The 20717-nt window shown below is 43.6% G+C and overlaps 1 protein-coding gene across 1 annotated transcript in view; it reads left to right on the top strand.

Annotated features, from left to right (window-relative positions):
• Window positions 1-11140: 11140 nt before the first annotated feature.
• The window catches only part of pcdh7a (protocadherin 7a), a 38063-nt gene continuing 28486 nt past the window's right edge, over window positions 11141-20717 (top strand). The window contains exons 1-2 of the mRNA XM_076728088.1: window positions 11141-13558; window positions 15242-16418. Coding sequence (XP_076584203.1) covers window positions 12135-13558; window positions 15242-16418 — 2601 coding nt within the window. The 5' untranslated portion in view covers window positions 11141-12134. The remainder of the gene's footprint in view (window positions 13559-15241; window positions 16419-20717) is intronic.

Raw genomic sequence — 20717 nt, 5'->3', positions numbered from 1 at the left:
GGAGGAGCGTGTTTACTGTAAACTGTGACGACCGACGGCTTCTTGCAGCCAGTAACGCAACTTTTGGACGTGTGGGACATGACATCTGTGTGGAAGCTAAACGAGAATGTGGGTATTTCTTGAAAAAAAAAAAGCACGGCAGGAGAACCTGCGTGGGATTGAAGCTGAAGACTCGAAACCCATGAATTCAAACTATGTTCCAAGGTCTTATTCTACCGATTCATTCACACAGATTTTCTATGTTCTGACTTGGAGGTTAATTGAGTAATTAACTGTTCACTCATTTCTTTGCAGTTTCTCTGTGCACAGGTTTAAAACTACTGTGTATAAACATTTCTAATCAGATGGCATAAAGCCGCAGGAATATATAGAAAACACTGGATTATGGATGCCTTTTTCTGGCCTTCCACTGCAGCAAAGCCAGCTGAATTGCAATGCATTAACAAAGCAAATGGCCATTGTGGCGGATCAAGAGGGCTTTCTTCTATTTATTTTTTTTTTCAAAGAGACGTAATACACTGTATATGCAGGCCTGAGTATAAAGAGTGAGAGGTATGTTAAACCTATCTCAATGACTTGTCAGAGAAAAACCTGAAAAAAAAAAGAATGGGAGACATCTTTATCGACAGCATAAGAGGGGGTTAGGAGGGAAGCTTGAGAGGGATTCAGAGAGATGAAGGATCACTAGGAAATAAAGCAGGAACTGACAATGGTTGCTCTTTTGACTGCTCTGTCTGTCTGTTCTTAAAGCTTTCTTCCAGAGCTGACAGGTGGGAAGTAAAAAATTAGTAATAGAAGAGAGAATGTGTGTGTTAGTGACAGTAAAAGAGAGCTCGACAGGAAAAGGAAACAAGGATAACGCGTGCAATCCTGTATGTTGTGCAGCCACACTGCAGAACAAGTTTGTTTTGTAAGCATGTGAGAATTCCCACTTCCTGCATCACGACCGAGTGCGTGTGTGTGTCTCTGTGTGTGTGTGTGTGTGTTTGTGTGGGGGTGGATGGATGCGTGTGCGCGTCCGTGCGTGTGGAGGTGAGAATGGCTGAGTGAGAGAGAAAGTCGAGCCAGCTCTCTTTATCTCACTTCTGAGATTTATCCTCCGCAAGGTGACAGTCTCTCTCTCAGGTCCATTAAACAGCATCCAGTACACGTATGATGCAATGAATCAGACTCACAACATATACGGCAGTGAGTTAAAGAATGTGCTTGATGGGATTTCTGACATGTTTCTCAAAATATAGATGTGAAACACCCCGACTTTGAATAAAAGAGGCAATTTACCACGTTTGAAGGAGGATTTGGCACTTCTAAGTGCACTGAAGATCCACCACAGCACTGTTGTGGTCCTGTATAAAGATCTGAAAGATCATTTTTCTGAAGAATTAACCAATGAAGAAGCCCAAATTTCTGCCTCAGTGAACACAGAAGCCAGAGGAAATGATTCAGCCCTTCAGGAACAAATAAGTAATATAATAAAGTCAAGTCGAACAGACAGCGGTTTTCTCTTTCTTTCATTCTTGCTTTCAATGAAGAGCTTCCCAATGACACTTTCAAAAACTGCTAACACCAATAGGACCAGTTTTCACCGTGAAAGTGTACATTTGTTTATAGTACAACTAACTAATATTGCAGAAGTTATTGCTGTAATATAATACATATAATACAAGTTTACTGCAAGCAGCAGAGCTGGAATACACAATATATTTTATCCCTTGGAGGCACCCCATGGGCATACTCAACCACTGAACACATATAATCACACTAACCTCTGTGATGGCTGGAGCTGCTTCTCTGGTGAGGCGTCCGATGTCAGATGGCAGTGATGATGATGATGATGATGATGATGATGACGACGATGATGATGATAATGATGATGCTACTCGCAGCCAGTTTTCCAGGTTTGGGTCAGTCGATCTTGACAAGAAACGGGGTCTCAGCAAGCTGCTCTCAGTTGTAGCATGCTGCTTTGCAGTTCAATGATCAATGATTTTCCTTCTGTCCTGAAACCTCTCGCCAAAGTCCTGAAGGAATCATGTCAGCTTTTGTTCTTGCAGACTATGAAATGCAGTGTTTCGTCTGTAGACGCTGGCTGGAGCTTGAGGTTCAGCTCTGAGAGGTCCTTTTCCACCATGAAGGCCAAATCACAGACGCAGTTTCGCAGTAAACAACATGGTTCTCCTTCACAAATTCTCCTTCTGAATGAGGTCTTAGCTTCTTAGCTATTAGCTCACTGACCACAAAACTTGCCTGCATAAGTGTCTCTGTCTGAATGTGGTCTGTGAAAGCTGCTTGTTGGACATCCAAACTCTGCAGAAGAGACTTAACTTTATCCAAATTAGCTCATTCAGTTTAGCTTGTTTGTAGCTGTAATGATGCTAAAGATTCGCCTTTTTCATCACAGTAAGCTCGTCTCCACAAAACTAACTTAGATACACTGGTTTGCCTCTTACTACCACAAAAATAATCCTTTGTCCATTTCTCTAGAAACGCGCAACACTCTGCATACGTACTGTCTACAGACGCCATGATGCTCTGACGTAATACCAACCGCGACGTGAATGTGGCGTTCAGGTACCGCTCGGGAAAAGGAGAAGTCTACTATGTTATGTAATTTTGTTTGTCGCTCCAAAGTAATTCAAGTAACTCCTTTTTTGTATTTCTGCATTTCAAGTCAAATCAATCGAACAGTCTAGAGGTCAGAGGTTCCCCACTCCTGAACTAGAGTTAAACTATTATTCTACCTGTAGTATCTGGAAATAAATGATCTTTTTATGTCACTACAACATGGTTTCTGTCCAAATTATTATACAGAGAATGCCCGTTCTTTTTAATTTTTTAATGGTTTGACACAAATCCTCAGTTGATAAAGGTAAGGTGATGACCAGTTCAAAAAAATAACATTTAATACAGTGAACTGTTATATTCTCTCTTTCTCTCTGACAGACTCTACAGAGATTCCAATTTTATTTTTGCAGCTCTTTCCTGTGCTTCTATGAACAAGAAACAATCTTTTATAGATATTAAGACAGGTCAGGTTTCTTCAGCTTCTCTGCTTAACAGCACATCTAAGTGTAATTAAACTCTCACCTTCAATTAAGGTTCAAACACAAGCTGTATCATTTATAATAGGCCACAGGAATCAAATACCTTGCCAGCTTACCAGGTGAAGCTGACAGTGATGAGAAAACTGTGCAGATACCCCAGGATAAGTTCGAGGCACTACCTGTCCCACCTGACCTGGGCATTCCCCCGTGGGGATTGGTAGAGTCTTTGTCTACTAGTGCTGACAATAAATCCCAAAGGGAAGCTTCTCATAAACATTCACAGACACTGTAGATCTGTTCTGTGGCCCGGTGCAGATTGTTTCTGATTTGTCCACTGGGAGAAAAAACATACTACAAGATCACCTAAAAACTGTTCTCCACAAACATGAAAGGGTAAAGCAGAGTGCACATATGTGATGTTAGAGCCAGAAAACTACTGCACATGTCCACAGGGGTAACAACACAGTGAAAAGACCAGAATAAAAATCAAAAATAAAGCTCTGTTCTGCTCTACTAGGCTGTTTGAACAGTGCCCTAAATTTGTTTGCTATCAGCTCAGGGGTAATCTTATGCTATCCTGTGAATTTCTGCCGTATTCCAGAATAGGTGACCTCCTGCTTACAGGATAACATCTGTTGCACCTCTAACTCATTCAGCCTTACAAACCTAAGTAAAAACAAACCACAACACTAAGCTTAAGGCCAAAATTATAAAAAGATCCGAAAGTGTTCATCTTTCTCAGTCATTCCAAATTCAAGTTAACAAAAAATAATTCCCCTTACTCCCTCTTGGTCGTGACCCTAAACAGGTACCAACCTACAGGTTTATTGTAAATCCATTGAAAACAACAGCTTCAAATGCCAACTTTAAATGTCAGTAGCGCCAAGAAAGTCTTAAACATTCAAGCATCCCAAGAACTGAGCTACTTTAAATACTCAAGTGTTTATAATAATAATTCAAGTGCACTTTAAAATACCTGGTACCCACTGAAGTAAACAAAACCAAAAATCCAGCAGTTTGAATACGATAGCCCCCTGCTGCTCACACTCCCTTAACGTTACAATGACGACAATCCCAGCTCCCTCACCGATGTCCCAGAAGGTGCAGGCTAAGTGTTAGTACCACAGCTAGCACAGCTAAAGCAACCCAATATCCATAACACGTGCTAGCTTACTGTTAATGCAGCTTTTCTCTTAAAACTCCAATCTGAAAACACTGCTGTTCAAACTCAAATTAGCAGCAACTGCAACTCACAGTATCAAAACTCTTTTAAGCTTCTTATCCGGACCATTTAACTGCAACAAGGTTCCTCTCTGCACATTAGTTCCTCCATGCTTTTCTCCATGCTCGCACCGAGGGATGGCGACAAGCGAATGCCTCTCACACACCTGCATCCCTGTCCATTGTTGTTTCCTCGCCACAGCCAATCAGTTACTAAGAAGCTTGACATTGTCTCTTGATTGACCAATCAGAAGTAGAAAGTAAACACATTCCACATCCTAATTTGCAATGTAAGGCTAAAATTAGCGGGTTAGTTTTGATGTCATCATGTGTAAACCCATTTACCTTCAAACTAATTAGGCTAAGCTGCAATCAGAGTCTTCAGTAAATTATATTACACTCATTCTGAACAGTTACAACCCATGTCAAATCACAGCATTACATGTAAATAAGCATAAACATGGAAAATAAGGAAAATGTCCTTAGGGATGGTAATAAAAATTGCCCAGGGGAAAACAGAATCATGGTTAGAATCTTAATTCAGTAGACGGATATGCCTGCACATACAGCATCAAAAGAGGTATAAGCCTAACAGTGATGTTTTGGTGAACATAGAGTAACCATATACAGTGACATGTATGGGGACATTTTTTCCAGGAGGGGGGTTGAGCTTGTCAGCAGTTACGGTATGACAATAAATGCAAAGTGGATACAGCAGTGAAAAATAAAGCTCAGTTTAAATGGTTGGTAGGACATGACAGAGAACAGGATAGAAAGGAAACAGGATAGAACCACACAGGATAGGATTTAGACAGGCAGGATTGGAGATGTGAAAGCACAGAAAACAATAGGGTATGAAAGCTAAAGGTGATCCCCGGGGGTAGATTTAGATATCAAAGCAGCAAAAGACAAAACAGTTAAGATATAATCAAGGATACACAAATTATGTAGAACAATATATACAAGCTTAAGCATACTGGTAATGAAAGTACATCATTATTATGGCACCTATACACATTGTATACCAGCATGCACATAATGAGACAAAATCCTAAAGACACATTTTAACGAAGTGATAAATTACTGTAACAGCTGGCCATATTAGCTTGCACAATTAGCAGTATTTGTCAACACCCTGTACTTCAAATGTGTCACATCCCTGTCGGTTAGTTTCATCGTGTGACTGCTGTTCCTCTTTGTCACTGCAGTTTTGTCTGTGTTGGCATATGCTGTCACGATTTTGGAGACTCTTCCCCTGGACCTATTAAATATTTTAACAGTTTTTTGACTGATACTCCTGCAGTTGGAGCGCAAATGATTTGGCCTCTTTAGTGCTCTGTTACAGTAGTTGTTTCATGTTGCTTTGAAAAGACATCAAACTGCTGATTACAAGGCCTCATCTAGCTGACAAAAGCTGCTAATTGGCATTCCACCTACTACGGCCCACCTCTGCAGCAGTGTTTGCAGTTGTGATTAAGTTACTCCAGAGTCTAATTTAATGAACAGTTTACATTATTTTCACAACTTGTGTACCAAGAGTATACCTGTGTATCCACAGATTTGTAAGTATGAAAACATACAAACATGTAATCTGAAATCTGGAATTATGGGTACTTGCAAAAGAATTATAAACCAAATGTGTGTGGATAAAAGGTGGGGGTCAGTCAGGATTGATCCAATCTTTGGTCCTCATCCTACTCTCTCAGATTACCTCTAGACAATCTGGACTCAGGCCTACAACAGAGTTGGCGTTCTTGACCGCCTTATTGAGCCATCTAGCTATACCATCCTTGAAGCTGCCTCTTTAGCACATCATAAAGAAGAATGCAATGGTTATGAATGCCCAGTGTTCAGGTATTGTACACATTGAAGGACAAGAGCCTCCTGCTTAATCTGTTTGTCTGCAGGTCTGTCCTTTCATACTGTAGAGGATAATAAATTGCTGTAGTCAAGTGGTCGGTACAAATGCTGTCGATATTATGTCTGTGATTTGTTTTTAACAGGGGAGCTGGCCCAAATCCTCACCCAACTTAACATTAACCCTTACCCTAACCCTGCACTAAAAGCTATATCTGTATTATGTATATTTTGTTACACAGGTGACTTGGTCTGGAGACATATTTGCAGCTGCACAGATCCTAATGAATGATCATAAAAACATTATAGGAATGTCAGAGGAGTACTGCAGGCAGCAGTGTGTCTCTATGATACTTCCTCATTTTTTGCCACTACAAATTGCTACTTGTCACTTTGATCATGAAGGTGACACTTTTGAGAAAATGAGCTACAATAAAGTAAAGAATTGGGTATTTATAGGACATAGTTTAGAGATCATTATAGATCCAAGACAAGACTGACACGAGGGCAGTATTGAGAGAAAAAGCTGCAATTACAAATCCATTTGCTTCTTCAGCACCACGGACAGCTCCATGGATTTATCAATAGACAGCAGAGTTAGGCGACTGATATGTCAGAGCCGTGGCTGGAGCCATAGATTCTAACTTGCACAAACCTCAGTCAGATAAAGGATCAATGAGTAAGGCAGACAAGGCTAGCATAGTCAACTAAATGACCCTTTTGCCCCGGCACTCTCTCTGCTGCTTGGGGATGAAGAGGGGAGATGACAGGTTAACAAGGAGGAGGCATTTTGGTCATTTTGCTAACAAGGAGGATGGTATCCACCATTAAATTGCCTCACCCAATCCCAGACTGTCTTTATTCCAGTTCTCACATCCTGCTCCTGTAACTGCAACCCTTTTTATTTTCTCCTTTCCTCAAGAGGGTTGGCCTGGAGACTCTAACCGGAGACTTTGCCCCCACCGTCTCAGCTTCATCACTGCCTTATCCCAAACTAATTGTAAGCTCTTCATATCCTCTTTGGTGGCACAGCCATAACCAACAGACAGAAATGGTTAGGACAGACTCAGTAGTTCTGTGTAGAACTAAACAACAGTTCCTTTTGCAGGCTATATATCCTCCACACAAAGCTGACAAAGTGCATTCTCCACTTCGCCTTTTGTACAACAGAGTCTTCATTGGCTCTCTACTTAAGCTTAAACTGTGGTTGACAGGGCATATTGTGATTGCTAGGACTGCCAGAGCTGTTCATGTACCATTGGCATGCGCACATCCCACAGTATCCCAGATGAGACCACTGAGTGTTGTGTTACTTGCAAACTTACCAAAAGAGGATTCCTTGGAGATGCACACAGTCATTTGTGTAAAGGGAGAAGAGCAGAGGAAAGAGTGCCTGTCACTGGGGTTCACCAGTGGTGATTGTCAGGGTATTGGATTTGGCTTTTCCCAGCCTCTTTTGTTCTCTTCTCTCAGAAAGTTGCTGATCCCATGACAGGTGGAGGCAGGCATGGTGAGTGGGGAGAGCTCAGTGTGAAGCAGTTCATGGATCAAAGGAGTGAACACTGAGCTAAAGTCCACCACCAGGAAGGATCCCTCCATATATCCCTGGGCTTGTATCTACTGGTCTGCGTAAGAGGAGAAATGCAGGAGATCCAGTAGCGGTCTGTGATGTGATTCAGGTGAGTCAACATTAGACTGTTAAATGGGTTTATAACCACTGAGGTCACAGTGACAGGCTTGTAGTCATTAAGGCCTTTGATGCTGAGTTTTCTGTGGATAGGACTACTACAGTTGAGAGCAATTATAATTAGAGGTTCCATCATCACTGTTATTGCTCTAACAACCAAATGTGCCACAAGTACGCGACAATTAGTGTTGTGTGACTAGACAGCCCCTTAAATCTAAGAGCAGGAAATCATGCGTATGCCTGTGCTGAAAAGACAGAAAACAATAAAAACTGTTCAATGTTCAAGCAAAATTTCAAGGAAATGTAGATAAAGAGGCTCCAGCATAGACTCTAAAAACTGCAGGTGAGTGAACGTTATAAGGGAAGGTCAAGTTCAGCTGAGATGGAGGTCTGTAGTCAGATCGGTAAGAGAGCACCTGCTGCCACAGTATTTAAGCACTAGCTCTGCGTCCAGTATTCGTCCAATCGTCCGTCAATCCACTTAGTAACAGCTCAGCTCCCGGTCCTGTCTTTGTATTTTTGCTCATGTGTTTGTCTGTTTGCCTGCTATCCCGACTCCTGTTTTTTTAATATGCCTCAAGCTCATACCCTCTGTCTGCTCCAGCTGCACCCTGCCATTTTGTCTGTCGTGATATATCTGGGTTTGGACTCATTATCTGCCAGTTCGCTCTCAGCCCATTCACCTGCACCAGTGTTGGATCATCTGGACTCTTCTGTTGTACATTTTTGAACACTCATTAAATCGTTCTTTTACTCTTATTCCTGTCTCTGTGTATGGGTCTGGCATTTTTCGTTTGTCTAGAGCAAATCTTGACACGAAAGGAATACCCCCTCAACTCACCCTTTAAAAAAAGCATCATTTAAAGCATATCTATAGTTGTTCAAAAAGCACATTTTTGTCAACAAATCCCATAAAAACACCAAAACCAAAAATGAATTCAACCTGCTAACAAGAATCACCTGTGTGACAAAAGCCTGGTCTATTTTATTCCTCTGTGTTATGTCCATTGTTGCCCAAAAACACATATCCGTGATCCACACAATTGAAGAAGAAGAATAATGAGCATAATGTTTGCCAGAAACTATAGTGACCAGCCATGGTCATGCCGTAGCTAAATGACTGAAGAAAGAAGATAGAAGAGGGCTCATCTGAGCTCATTTATGGTTTGGCCATCACTACACTAACCCAACAAAGAGGCTATAAGTCCGCGCATGGGTGGATGTACACTTCCATATCAACAACTGTATTATCTAAGACCTATGCCTTTAAAGACCCTGCACAGAAGCACAAAATGTCTTCAGGATATAGGGCAAATTTGATCTTGATACTTCACTTGAACAGCAGTTGCGGTTGCCAAATGCAATGAAATATGTATGTCAAGATTGTCTTCATTTTCTCCACAGTTATCCGTGCAGACCATGTGGCGAAGCTGTGATCCTCTTTTGTAATGGCACAAACAGTAGATTAGTCCTTTAGGCTATAAGAGATGTCAACCCAGGTTATGTTTCTCCAGCCGTTAACTACAACACACACCACTGCTTGCGCACACACACACACAGACAGACACACCACTTTTCATTCAATATGCAAATTGAAACTGCAGTTCATTTGCTGATGAAAGAGGATTCATGCTCAATTATATATTAATGGGTTGGATATAACAGCATGCTCAGGCCAAGAGATTTTTATGAGATGATTTTTTTCATTAGGTCAAATCTGACTCAAATTTCCTAAATCAACTGAAGTAAAAGTGATCTGACCTGAGTCGAGCAGCAAGGCTGCACACAGACACACATGTGCACACACCTCTTCCTCTCTAAAACTTTATTCCTCCGCCCTCTTCTCCGAATTCTCATGCATGGTTGCAAGCACACTGGCACCACAGGGCGAATCCCGCGATTGATTTCGAGGGGAATGAAAGCGCGAGTGGGTCGAACGACAGAGGGCGTGGGTGCGCTTGGAGCGGACGCGTGCCGATGCCTCTGGAATGTTAAGCGTAAAGGCGCAGAAACACACACTCACAAGCAAGTTCCTCCTGGTGCAGCCGAGAGAGGAAGAGGAAGAGACAGATAGAGGAAAAAGTCAGCGAAAGAGAGAAAAAAAGAGAAAAGATGTGACCCCGTCCTGCAGTTAGTCAATCTTCGTTGACTCTGTCAGTCATAAACTGCTCACTAATAGCTGGTGCGCAGAACTCTCTCTCTCTCTCTCTCTCTCTCTCTCTCTCTCTCTCTCTCTCTCTCTCAACATTATGTTTGGGGAACTCCCTACTTTCTAGCCAGGCAGGGCAGCACATTTGGTCCTACAACGGCCTGACTGGCTTGGAAATTAGAAATGCAGGGGAGGGGGGTTAACGGAGCGGCAGCATGGATGCCCGGTAGTGTTCAATAGCAGCAGACCGCTGCTGCATTGCGCTCTTCACCGAGCAGGTCGGTCGGCCGAGAGACAGCATCCTCTCAGCGCTGTGTGCATGTGTGAGCTGGAGGATGCTGTCGACAGAGAAACACGAGAAAGCACGTCTGAGTATTTTAAATAAATGAATTTCTTAGAATAAAAACATAGTGTTATTCTAAGAGGAGAACACACATATGATATATGCTGCTTTGTTTTATTTAATTGCTCCTTAGAATAGTGGTTGCAGTATGAATATAGGTAATGAGTCTACCATTAGACATTAGACAGTGTGATATGTGCACCACTCTGTATGAATTCCTGTGAATGAATAATATTGCAATTTCCAAATACGTGAGAGAGTGTGTGACAATCCCTGTCTCTTTCAGAAAAGAATGAATGAAGCTTTCTACTCTTGCCCCGGCAAAATAGCTGCACCAGCAGAAATATGACTGGGGCTGACTTCTATTAAAGCCAGATCACTCTCTTTTCTTTCCGTCTCTCTTTGTCCTTTGTATGAATGTGTGAATAAAGATATTTTCCCACCAGGAGCTGTCAGCGGCCGGGACACCAAGCCATTTAATCTTCCTATATGACAGGAGGAGGTGAGGTCTGTCCCTGGTAACCGACACACATACACACACAGAGAGACACACACAAATACACACACGCACGGCGACCCAACACCGCCTCTGCTGCCTCTCCCGTTACAGCTCAGCGATCGAGTTACGCGGCCGGGGAAAATGTTGCAGTAGCGGGGAGAGAGAGGGAGAGAGAGACTGCAGCATCGCTTGAGACCGGCAGCAGCAGCAGTCCCAAGCAGTGCAGGTGAGAGGGGGAAAAAAGCCAGAGGAGGAGGAGGAGGAGGAGGCGCATGTGGAAAAGAGAGAGAGAGAGAGAGAGAGAGAGAGAGAGAGAGAGAGAGAGAGAGAGAGAGAGAGAGAATGCGGGACTCTTGGAAAAAGACGCATCTACACTGGTCCATCACCGAGACATCCATCCCGGACACGGGCTGCACAGGATTACGCTAAACTGACGATGGTGTCGGGACCTCCCTTTTAGCCACCACCAAGAGAGGCTCCAATCTTCTGTTTTATGAGGGAAAAAAATACATTTTGAGAAACTCGCTCCGAGAAGCACTCTTGTCTCCTCATAACTTGCGTGAAGGAATCCGACGGCTTGGCACGTTGCTCCACTGCGGGAAAAAGAGGAGGAAACCCGCATCTGGATCTGAAGGTAAGAACGGATCCAGCAGCAGCATCCTGCAGACTTTTTCCAAACTGATTTTTATTCCTCTTAAGAGGATGTGAGTTCATTTTCCTCGGCGTCCGGAGAGCCGAGCGGTGTGTTTTTTCCTCTCTCTCTCTCCTTTTGTGTGGTGCTGCATTGCAGTTTCTAACTGTGGAAAAACGCGAGAAAAGCTTGCTGTCCCACATGTGACTGGAATAAAAAAAAAGAACTTACAAACGGCATAATGAACTGATAAGCGTCCTCGTGTGACAACGGGATAGCTCTCCGGTTTACGGGAAAGAAAGGAGTGAGGAAGAGTGAAGTGGATTAACCAAAGGCTGATGAATTAGTTTTGTCTTTTTTTTCGCAGCGGGATGGATTTTTTCATATTTCTGTGGCCTGAGCAGCCCAGCAAGACAAAGAAATTATGATTACAGAAGTTGAAAAAGCACTGCTGAGTGTAGGAGGAGAATAAAAGAAAAGGAGCCAGCACCGGTGAAGTGAACTACAGTGAGAGTGCGGAAGCTTCTCTCCGGACCTCAGGCGGCAGTCCGCAGAGAGCGATCGGGAGAAGGTAAGAAAGGATAAATCAAACACCCACGCTGCGAGGTGCACCGGAGACCACAATACGCCAATAAAGAACAGGCAAGCCGCAGCTCAGAGGCAGACAGAGCGGGAAGGAGAGAGGCGAGAGGAGGAAGGAGCCATGCAGAGGCTTGGTGCAGTGCACTCCTCCGCGGCGCAGGCTCTCAGCCTCGTGGTCTTAGTGCTGCAGCTGCTGACTCAGCTACCGGGTGCCAGCTCAGCTCTCCGGTACCGGGTGGCGGAGGAGGGCCCATCTGACGTCAAGATTGGCAACGTGGCCGCCGACCTGGGCCTCACGGCAGGTACGGGGAGTGGGGATGTCACCTTCGCCCTGGAGAGCGGCTCAGAGTACTTCAAGATTGACAATGTGACAGGTGAGCTGACAACAGGCCCACGGCGCATCGACAGAGAGAAGCTCCCACAGTGCCAGATGATATTTGATGAAAATGAGTGTTTCTTGGACTTTGAGGTATCAGTGATAGGGCCGCTGCAGAGCTGGGTGGACCTGTTTGAAGGCCGCGTGGTCATAACAGACATCAATGACAACACACCTTCCTTCCCGTCACCTGTGCTCCAGCTCTCAGTTGAGGAGAATCGCCCAATAGGAACCCTTTACCTGCTGCCCACAGCAACGGATAGGGATTTTGGGCGAAATGGCATTGACCGCTATGAGCTAATTCAGGATGGTGGAGCTGGGTCAAGTTCAACAAGACGCACGGCAGGAGGAAACCCCATTGCTAGAGCGGATGGACTTGGGGACCGGAGGGGGAGAAGTGGAGATAATGGAGCAGGAGCCAGGAGCACTGTGTTTGAACTACAGGTTGCAGATATACCAGATGGTGAAAAACAACCACAGCTCATCGTGAAAGGCACACTGGATCGTGAGCAAAAAGACTCATATGAGCTCATCCTCAGGGTTCGAGATGGAGGGAACCCTCCACGTTCCTCCCAGGCCCTGCTTCGTGTTTCCATCACTGATGTGAATGATAACAACCCACACTTTGAGAGGTCCACGTATGAGGCAGAAATGGCAGAAAATGCTCCCCCAGGTACACCCGTCCTCCAGGTCAGAGCCTCTGACCTTGATATTGGAGTCAATGGGCAAGTGGAGTACGTCTTTGGAGCTGCCACTGAATCTGTCAGGCGACTCCTGCGGTTGGACGAGGCAACTGGATGGCTGAGTGTTCTTCACAGGATTGACAGGGAAGAAGTGGCTCAACTGAGGTTCACAGTAACGGCCAGAGACCGGGGTCAGCCACCCCGCACTGACCGCACCACGGTAGTTTTGGCTGTCCGGGATGAAAATGACAATGTTCCAGTCGTAGAGATCCGAAAGATTGGACGCATCCCCGTTCGGGATGGAGCAGCATTAGTACCAGAGAATGTTCTGGTTGACACACCAGTAGCTCTGGTGCAGGTGTCAGACCGAGACCAGGGCGAGAATGGGGCTGTGACGTGCACAGTTGTAGGAGACGTCCCATTCACATTGAAGCCAGCTGGTGAAACAGCACTCCCTCCTCTACCTGCAGATGACGCCTTTGACAGGTAAGCCGAACCAAAGGTAACCCCTCACAGTGACAGAAACCTTCACTGATGACAAGAGGAAGGAATTAACTGCTTATTAATAAGCAGTTCCTAATGACTATGAAGAAAGAACTGTAGATGTTATATTACACGCTGGTAGATACTGTAGTACTGAACCAGTATATAATAATCAGCTCATGTCATCAGTGTAGGATGAGGCATTACTTTTCTTGAAGGAGCATAAAACTGGTATTGGTAAGTTAATCAGGAAGTAATCATACATTTTGAATAGTAGCTCAGTATGATGCACCACTTTACCTGGGGGGGGGGGGGGGGGGGGGCACAAGCATTAACTAACATGTGCATAATAAGCTAATAATATTTGGTTATGTGCCATTAAGCAACTGATACATTTACTAGGAGAAGATTAATTTTAAAGTGGTTATTATTCATTAAGAAAATTGCCATAATTATAAGACACTGGTTCATTAACATGCCAGTTCTTAAGTATGTTATAGTGATCTACCATACAGTCTTTGATTCAGAGTTACATTAATTTGAAGACATTTCCTGACTCGTGATTAGGTAACTTCCCAGTTATGAATCTACATCTTGTGTCTTTTTATCAGGGGCTGGTACTGATTTTATCCTATATGTTTTCTGACCTTCACATCCACAAGTTCATCCTGCAGTTTGCAACAAGTCTCACCCACACTATAGCCGTGGGATATATTGCTACAATTTCTATTTTCCACAGAGAATTCAAACAACAGTGGCTCAAGTGTTGTTGCATGTTGATTTAATTTAAGCTTGGTTCAAGTAGTGCCACTCATTCACTGAGGCTACAGAGTCGTTAGAATGTTCATTCAGTACTCAGTAAAGTCAAGGGTTTTAGACTTTATCGTAATATTATTCTAGCAGTGCAGCCTGCAAATGTCAATGCACTTAAGTCAATTCTACAGATATTTCCTGAAGGTATCGAATGAAGACAGTGAGGGATCAAGAAAACCATCTTAGGATAGTACTGCTTCTACTTATGATACCTGTACAATAAGATTTGATGTTGTATTGACTGTAGGGTTGCCTGGGACTAAAGCATTTCTGTGAGTAATAATTACGAGAGGACTTCAGCCAGTCGATCAGTTGATTTAATAAAAAAATCAGTCACAGTTTCTGCAGTGTTATTGTCTCTCTGCAGATGACTGCAGTCGTGCAGGAAGATTCAAAATCTAGGATGTTTTAAATACTAATCAGATATCAAAGCTGAAATGATGAGTTGATTAATCGATCGACACAAAATTAATTGCCAGCTTTTTTCTCAATTGATTCATCGTTCCAGTAATTTTTTCAAGCAAAAGTCTGGTCCCAGCTTTTCAAATGTGAGGATTTACTGCTCTCTCTGTTTCAGATCATTGTAATCTGGGTCTCTTTGGTCTGATCTGCTGGTCGGACAACACAAGACATTTGATGATGTCACCATAGGTCTTTGAGCATATAATAGAACATTTTCCATAAAAACGACCAGCACAATGACTACTGACAAAATCAATTTCAGTCATCCAACACCCTGCCAACTGATTACAGGGAAAAGCATGAGTATTTATTTATTTATTTATATATTTATTTATGCTGACTGCTTTTGGAGACTTGAATTATTTCCATGTAGGGCAGCAATTCATGAAATTTATTTTCTTATTTTCACAGGAATAAGAAAAAATACTTCTTGCATACATCTGCCTTGCTGGACTATGAGACCACCAAAGAGTACAGTGTTACCATTGTGGCAGTAGATTCTGGCAGCCCCAGTCTGTCCAGCAACAGCTCCCTGATGGTGCGAGTGGTAGATATCAATGACCATGCCCCAGCCTTTGCCCAGAGCGTTGTGGAGGTCCACTTTGCTGAGAACAACTCACCTGGTGAGAGGGTAGTCACTGTGGTTGCCACAGATGCAGACAGTGGCAAGAATGCAGAGATTGCATACTCCCTGGACCTTGCAGCAAATGGGCCATTTTACATAGATGCAGATAATGGAGATATCCGTGCCACCGGGGTTCTGGACCGTGAGCAGCGAGAGAGGTACGAACTCCGGGTTATTGCCAAGGACAAGGGAACGCCATCTCTGCAGGGCTCTGCGACTGTTGTCGTTCAGGTGACCGACCGCAATGACAATGCGCCAAAGTTTGTTCAGGAAATCTTTACATTCTACGTGAAAGAGAACCTGCTTGCCAACAGCCCAGTTGGAATGGTCACTGTGACTGACGCTGATGAAGGCGAGAATGCAGAACTTAGTCTCTTCGTAGAGATGGATGGTGCTGATGAGAAGAAGGCAGGAGAGAAGACAGAAGGAGAAGATGGTAAGAAAGAACAAGAAGAGGTGTTTTCTATTGAGAACAACACAGGAACTATCTTCTCTTCTGCATCATTTGATCGTGAAAAGCTTTCCACCTACACCTTCCGAGTCCGTGCTGTGGATGGAGGGGAGCCCCGTAAAACTGCCACCGCCACTGTTTCGCTCTTTGTGACGGATGAAAATGACAACGCTCCCTCAATCACCTCTCCAACCAATGAGTCCTACACCCTCCTTCCACCTGCCAGCAGTGCCCGCACCATTGTCCGGACTGTAACAGCCATAGACTCAGACACTGGCCCAAATGCAGACCTCCGCTATGCTCTTGTGGGGGGAAATCCCTTCAGACTGTTTGAGATTGGCCACACCAATGGAGTGATCACCCTGGCAGAACCTCTGGAGCGGCGCCATAGAGGTCTGCATCGCCTGGTGGTCAGGGTCAATGATAGTGGGGCCCCCTCTCTCTGTGCCACTGCCCTGGTTCATGTCTTCATCAACGAGAGCTTGGCCAATGCCACCATAGTGGATGCACAGGTAATCTTTATATAGAGAGATATATAAAGATGAAGATACATATGTATATACTGTTCTATTTTGTTGTGTGCAGGCCTCTATTGTTCCACAGAGTTGGCAATGATAACCAATAATGACAGTGCTGATATACTGCTTTGATCCATTCAAGTAATGGCCACTCCGATGACACATTACAATGGGAGAGGGTGGTAATGACAACTGATTGTAGCTTTTTAAACTAAACTGGTAAGAAGACTATTTTCTTGATAGAATGAGATAAATGCACAATTTCTACAGTCTGCATGGTGTTGCAATTTCCTGCCTATTTTTTAGGAAATAATTGTGCCTATATTTGTCCCAGATGAAGAACCCAATTTATCTTTTGAGGGCTATTGGCAGTGCCAGCTTCTTTGTAGTTTGGATGTTCTTTGTCCAGCATACATTCTTATAATGACTATGTGGTTAAAATAACTGTTATTACTGAAGTGGTTGTTCTTTTATGGTACATTGAACTCAGAGCTTAGAGCATTAGGTGTGTATGCGTGTGTGTGTGTGTGTGTGTGTGTGTGTGTGTGTGTGTGTGTGTGTGTGTGTGTGTGTGCGTGCGTGTGCGTGCGTGTGTGTGTGTGTGTGTGTGTGTGTGAGGGAGAGACAGAGCATTAGGGGTGAGTGTGTTAGAGAGGCAGAGAGAGAGCGATGGGCCTGTCCCAGTTTTGGCCTTGTAATACAGAGTAGGTTGAAGTATGTTCATTTGAATAGAAGTTGTACTGTAGCAGTGTCTTTCCACTATAGGCCTGAATATTGATGAGGCTTAGAGGGTTTCATTGTGTCATGCTGCACATTCTGAGCAGAGCAGAGGGGGTCAGACTTTGAGGGAAGTAACTGAAAACCACTATAAATTCAAAATGAATAATGTTTACGGCCGGAGTGAAGGGAATGTGAGGAATGTGTGCACTAATACATCCACTATTATTGAATAAATCAGTGTGGTCTTCTGGAACCAAGGCCTTCATGGCATTACAGTTTGCTCGAAAGATCCATACTGCGGTGAAAAGGTAATTGACTAGACTCAAAGACATTACAGAGATACCCGAAATAACTACAACAGCATGAGTTCAAATTTAGATGACACTGTGCTGGTGGAAATCTTTCTCTCCTGTGCGCGTTCATTGTATTAATCAAATGAACTTCCCATTATGCTTGAAAAAAAAACTGAAACTAAGCTATAAATGCTGGCAGGTAATAATTACTAAAACTTTGTCTCTGATGTGGACAAAGAAATTTGTATTGACTAATAATTAAATCGGCTCAGTGGCCTTGTGGTTACAGTGTTTGATCTGAGACTAACAGCTTGTGGTTTTAACCCCACTTGAAGCTCGCTCTCATATTTGCTTCGAGCAAAAGGTCTTCAGCTGTCAGGTCCATGCATGTAACGTGACATAAGCAGCGTAAACCTAACCTGACTCTGACAGAGAGACAACAGTCAGGCAGATGAGAGGCACAAACCTCCAAAAATGTGTCAAAGCACCAATTTCATCGATAGCCCCAAAAACCATCCTTAGATACTATGAAACACGAACCTGTTTCAGCCACCGTTTGTAGTCTGCAAGGACACACCTTACAGCGCAGATGTTTGTAAAATGTGCTATAGCTGATTTCTCATTTTGAATTATGTTTCTTTATAAATCTTCAGGACAGTCACATAGCAACCACAATAACCTTCCTTTGTGTGGTGTGTGCCCGTTGAGTTCTTGGTATCCTTGTTCCGCGCACCACTTAAAAGCTGAATCTTTTGTTTTAGCCGGAGAAAAACACATCCTGTATAATCACAGCCTGAGTCACCTCATGCGGAGACAAGTTGGTGTCCGAGAAACAGCACTTTTTTTTTTTTTTTTTTGTGACAAACAACAGGAGTACAGATAAAAGGTGTAGTATTTGAGCATTAGCCAGTAAGTAGAACACCTCATGAATGTTACACTGTCAATTAAGAGTAGAATGAAAAGTACAAATTGAACAATCAAGGCAGTGAGGATTAGAACAGAACAGTTGGTAAGCGGTGGAACAATGGTGTTGACAGGTGGAATTAACTGCAATGTGCCTAAATGACCAGGGCCATTGAATGGAACAATAGAGTATAATATGTCCAAGCGGGTATGAAAAGCCGTCTTTGATTACAATATGCATAGTTTAGTTTGATTGTAGGGAGGAACTTGGCGGAGTAATTGAGTAGAAGTCATTGAAGAGAGAATACCTCCATCTCATAATGAAGTCAAACTGTGTGGTGGATGGATGCCAGATGTAATTAGGGAAAGAAAACGGCTGCTACTGCTGCAGCACCGCGGCAGAAAATGACTCCAGTCTTTTCTATCCAACAGTACTGGGTGGACCACATGTTGTGTAATTAGCTACAATATGATGCTGCAGAGTCTGAGCTAGAGGAAGAAGGAATTAGAAGTAGTTGTGATATTTTAGACAGTGTTGTCATTTGGGAAACTTCAAGATGCTTTGCACATCAGAAGTGCATTGTACTGTGAATCTGATGAAGGCCCTTAGTGATAGTATTTTCACATTCATAATTTGTGTTTCGTCTCAGATCGAGAGTTTTTTTTTTTGTCTTTGAAACGTGGGATATTTCCACGTCTTTCTATTAATGTAGTGAATAGCTGACAATGACCAAACTGCAGCTCTGTTCTTATGCAAAGCTGTGAATTCATTGAGCTATCAGGCACTTTCTAAGGTCGGGTCAATAGAGTGGTCAGGGGAGAACTCCTTGTCTTGGCCAGCATCGGCCACTGCAGTGTCATGCAGATAACTGAATCCTTGGAGAGTTCAACAGATAGATGGTGGTGTTAAGCCCAGCCGGAACAAAGCTCATGCAGCAGAATGGAAGATTCCACTGGGAGCTGGAGATGCGTCAGAGGGATGCACTCGAACACGGCAGTAGAGGTGGCTGCTGCGCTTATCCTGCTGAGCACTTAACAGCTCTGTGTGTGCCTGTACACATATACACTATACACACCTGCACTTGGCTGCCTATATGTAGCTCGCACTCAGTGGGATGTCTCCTCTTCTCACATGCGCACACATGCATGCAACTCGACAAGCGTCCCAAACACACACAGTCCTGGCTCTTGCACACTGTGACATAGTACGTGCACATATGGCACTGCATCACTATTTTCTTTTCTTCCCTGTGTTGCACACACAATACAGCAGTGCAGGGATGCACTAAGCCAGAGACATGCCCAGCAGAATGAAAATGGAAAGGAATACTGCAGGCAAAGAAGAACAATGGGGCTGAGGGGAGAGCGGAGCCTGGCGGAGAGGCCCTCTGCAGTGGAAGCAGAATAATGGAGTAGAACCAACACAACTCACTCAAAAACAACCAAACTTAACCCAGAGATAGATGGTGATGAAACAATGAAATATGATACGGTCCCATTCTTAGCTTGGGGGTGATGAGAAGTGAATAATGTGGCTCTCTATATGAGTAAGCCTAATGTGCCTTGGATAATGTAATAAGCAAGTAACACAGTGCAGCTCTATGAGCAGCACTCTCTGCAGCATTACCGATTCTCCAGGTTAGACTTTAGTTATTTTATTTGGTTATTGTAAACCACAGGGGCTCAAATTGAACTCCTCTCTCTCACCTTCACTGTCTGTCTCCCGCTCAATCCTGCAAGCCTTATTACCCACCATTCTTAAGGCAGCAGGGATTACATGAATATATAATTTCCAGCCTTGACAGGCCAAAGGAATTGTCATATGAGCTCCGAGACGAGGTGTCAGTGCTGCAGAATGAGTTTTCTCACTAACGGACAGCTTACAGTCTGTGTGGGCTCATGTAGGTGCATGCATACATTTCAGTGTGTGTGTGTGTGTGTGTGAGTGTGTGTGCGTGTGTGTTTAGGTATTGCATCATGTCTCTGCATGATTGTTCTCCCAAAATAGTTGCGATGTATTGATTAGAGATATTCAGATTCATGATGCTGTCCAATATTACCAGCAGGGCTCCATACGCAGTAATGGCTGTGTTTGTGCTTCAGCACAGCCCACTTTCTTGTAATGATCCTTTGATTAGTGTACAAGCTCAGAGGGTACACGTGTGTGTGTGCCCTCGGCCATGTAAATGTGTTCACAGTGGAGTCTTCACAGTTTGTCTCCTCTATCTTAAACTCAAATACAGAATAAGTGTAATGCATTTTGATCAAACTGGATTAGCGTGCATTTGCCTTGCACCACAGAAAAACTATTATGCTTCACAGAACAACACACTCAAGAATCAACGGCTCTGAAAATGACTCCATAGAGCACACATAT

The sequence above is a fragment of the Chaetodon auriga genome, chromosome 4 (assembly GCF_051107435.1).
Source record: "Chaetodon auriga isolate fChaAug3 chromosome 4, fChaAug3.hap1, whole genome shotgun sequence".
NCBI classification, from domain to species: domain Eukaryota; kingdom Metazoa; phylum Chordata; class Actinopteri; order Chaetodontiformes; family Chaetodontidae; genus Chaetodon; species Chaetodon auriga.
This window is presented reverse-complemented; position numbering and strand designations above follow the sequence as displayed.